Source organism: Charadrius vociferus, unplaced genomic scaffold (genome assembly GCF_000708025.1).
Source record: "Charadrius vociferus isolate BGI_N301 unplaced genomic scaffold, ASM70802v2 scaffold54, whole genome shotgun sequence".
Classification (NCBI taxonomy): Eukaryota; Metazoa; Chordata; class Aves; order Charadriiformes; family Charadriidae; genus Charadrius; species Charadrius vociferus.
Genome location: NW_009648350.1, coordinates 1,340,183 through 1,343,033, shown reverse-complemented (window position 1 = coordinate 1,343,033; position 2,851 = coordinate 1,340,183). Strand labels below are relative to the sequence as shown.

Below are 2,851 nucleotides of genomic sequence, written 5' to 3'. Positions count from 1 at the left end.
TCATAGCACACATCATCTTGAAGAAATACTGCATCTTTCGGTCAAGCAATGAGTGTGAAGGTGAGAATAAAGAATCAGTACCAGAAGGTAACAGCCTGGCTCCAAACTAATCTAAAGCCAATAGGACACAATGCAGAACTACCTTAAATCCTCAAATGGCAGTAGCTTAAACTTTATACATAACTGACAATCAAGCTTGGTACTGCTGCTTCCAGGGCAATCCAAGACAATCACTTCTGGCAGTGAAAATACCTCAAAGAACTGAAGCTTTGAGAAATCTTGTTTTCAGATTGACAGCATACACTTCCTGTAACCTCAGCGAGAGGGATCAATAGATACTTCCTCGCTGTAAGAATTTCAAGAGCTGTAAAGTAAGTTTCTCTTATTCTACACAAGAACATGCACACCGGTTGTGTAGCAGCTACTACACAATACTACAGTATTTGATCTTCCAGCACATTTTAAGTGCACATTCAAGACAATCTTTAATGTCCAGTTAATCAACATTCACTGCAAAAAAGCAAAGCCTCAAGCTTTCCCTGTATACTGTTCACTTAAAGAATTAGTAAGAGTTGCTTACAATAAGAGCTGCTCCAGAAGTGGCACCTGCTCAATCACAGACAGAAGCACCACCTCCATTTAAACAAGCAGCACCACAACTCCAGCTTTACTATTTACAGCCCTCAATTTTGGAAGGGGGGAGAAGCGTCACCACTTTTTAAAAAAATCAATATAAAATGACCGTTGTATCTTCAAGCTGGCAAACATTTTGCCAGAGCACATATTACTACCAGGCCACATTATGTATGACCATTCACCTAACTGTCTCCCAAGCATAAGGCACAATTACTACACGCATACACACATCTAAAATATCCTTGCATCAAGAAACTGAAAGGACAGCCTCACTGGAAGATACCAGTAAGCCTCCGGCTAAATATCAATCCACATGCAGTAGTGAAGAGGATGCCTGGGTTCAGCTTTTTTTTACTCCCTTCTGAGCCCGTAGTCCAGGTATAGAGTTAACAGATGCCTAGACAAGAAAAAAAAACAGTGTTTGTTAACAGCCTTCTGGCAGATAGACTAGAATCTCATGAGCCAGCAGAAGTTTATGTTCCATACCAAAGACTTTAAGAAAGACTTCAGAAACGGCTACTGACATTTTCTTTTAGGACAAGGGACTCGAGCAGCTAGACAGCTGAATTCAAAGAGATAAGCAGGGAGGCAACAGGCAATGGGGTGACAGATAGCATGTACCAAAAACTAGAGGGAGGGTCTAGTGGAACCCATTACATTGCCCATTCCACCCATCAAAAGCAGTCACAGGAACAATATGGATAAGCTTTTTTTTTTAACTTATGAAATGGACCCGAGCAAAATATTTCAGAAAAATATATTATTTTCTTACCTCTCAACTCGGGTCTTTTGTCCACTGCTCCACACTCAGACTCCCATATCCCCAAGGCTGCACAAATTACTGCTTTCTTGTTCTTCCTCATTTTTGCACACTTATGATCTTTACCCCGACAACCCTCCCAAAGTACTACAGCAAACTTCCTGCTGCTCTGGACTCAAACATTAATCCAACAATTTTTACCCATGCCTACACGTAACCTAGTATCAGTGGTACAGAACTCTTACAAGAGTTACAAAAGGAAGATCAGCTCTTCTTTAGAAACTGTTCAATCACTTTGTAGTTAGTAATTACAATAAATCTAATTCAGGACTTCCGCACACAGAAGCAACACTTCTATAAGAAAAAGCACTCAGCTTCTGAGCAGATGAGCAGTTTGACAAGCTCCCTTCCTTACTAAGCTAGAAGGGCTTCCCTTCACTTTTCAGTGAAGCCTCCCTTCACTTTTCAGCTGATTCTCTAATACCATCAGTTCTTAACTAGAAAAGTGTTGCTGCAGACAAGTACTTTGTTTGAAGGGACAAAATGAGCCCCTCTGCCCAGATATCACAGGAATTGAGTGGGGAGAGCTACAACTCCACCTTATTACTCCTATTCACACAGGATCACTCATTGGTCATATGCTTTTGTTAGCCAAAAAATTGGAGAATTACTTGAATTAGGGAAGAATCTTTGAGAAGTACAGATGTCTGAAACGGGACTTGCATCAATTGCAGGTTCATTCTGCAGACCATGACCCTGAAACAGACCCTCAGACCCTTGAGAGTCTCAGTGGGGAAAGTTTCACCACCTGAAGAAATCTTTGATATCTAATGCCCACCAGAACTGGGTCACCAAGGCTTAAAACAAGCTTAAGAGGCTGGTCAGCTAAATATGAAACAGTGGTATTTCAGCATACAAAGTTAGGAGTTGCTCTAAGGATTTATTAATCCAGCTTGACTGCAGCATCCTCTCAGCTGATGCATGCCACAAGATCAGCAGCTGCTACATCCTAGTTAATCTTTCACAGTGGTTTTAAAATTCTACCACTGACTGAGAGTCCCACCTCTAGAGTTGGAGGCTGTGCTTTTGAGACTGGAAGACAGAGCCTTCATTTCCTTTGTAACTTGGGGCATTTTAGCTCAGTTTGCCGACTCAGTTTCCTCCAGGGAAGAAAAGAGGAAGCTTCTGTTTTGCAGAAAGGAGTGGGACTGTAAAGATCCAACTGTTTTTTTCAAATCCCATTACCTCCGTTAACTTAATACTGAAGTGGTGCAACTGATAGCCTCCAAGCAAAACAAAAGCATCGCAGGAGTTCTGCAGATCTCATCAGAGCCCAAATTCGACAAAAGCACTGGCAGCAGCAAGTGCCCAGGAGCCTGCGGCACAGCCTCCCCGCCTTACCCCAAGCCCAGCGACTCCAGCAGAGCACGCCGGGCTCTCCTCAGCCGGCACCCC

At 42.6% G+C, this 2,851-nt stretch overlaps 1 protein-coding gene across 1 annotated transcript in view; it reads right to left on the bottom strand.

Moving 5' to 3' along the window:
- The window catches only part of ANKFY1 (ankyrin repeat and FYVE domain containing 1), a 28,186-nt gene extending 26,687 nt beyond the window's left edge, over positions 1–1,499 (bottom strand). The window contains exon 1 of the mRNA XM_009885187.1: positions 1,409–1,499. Coding sequence (XP_009883489.1) covers positions 1,409–1,499 — 91 coding nt within the window. The remainder of the gene's footprint in view (positions 1–1,408) is intronic.
- Positions 1,500–2,851: the final 1,352 nt, after the last annotated feature.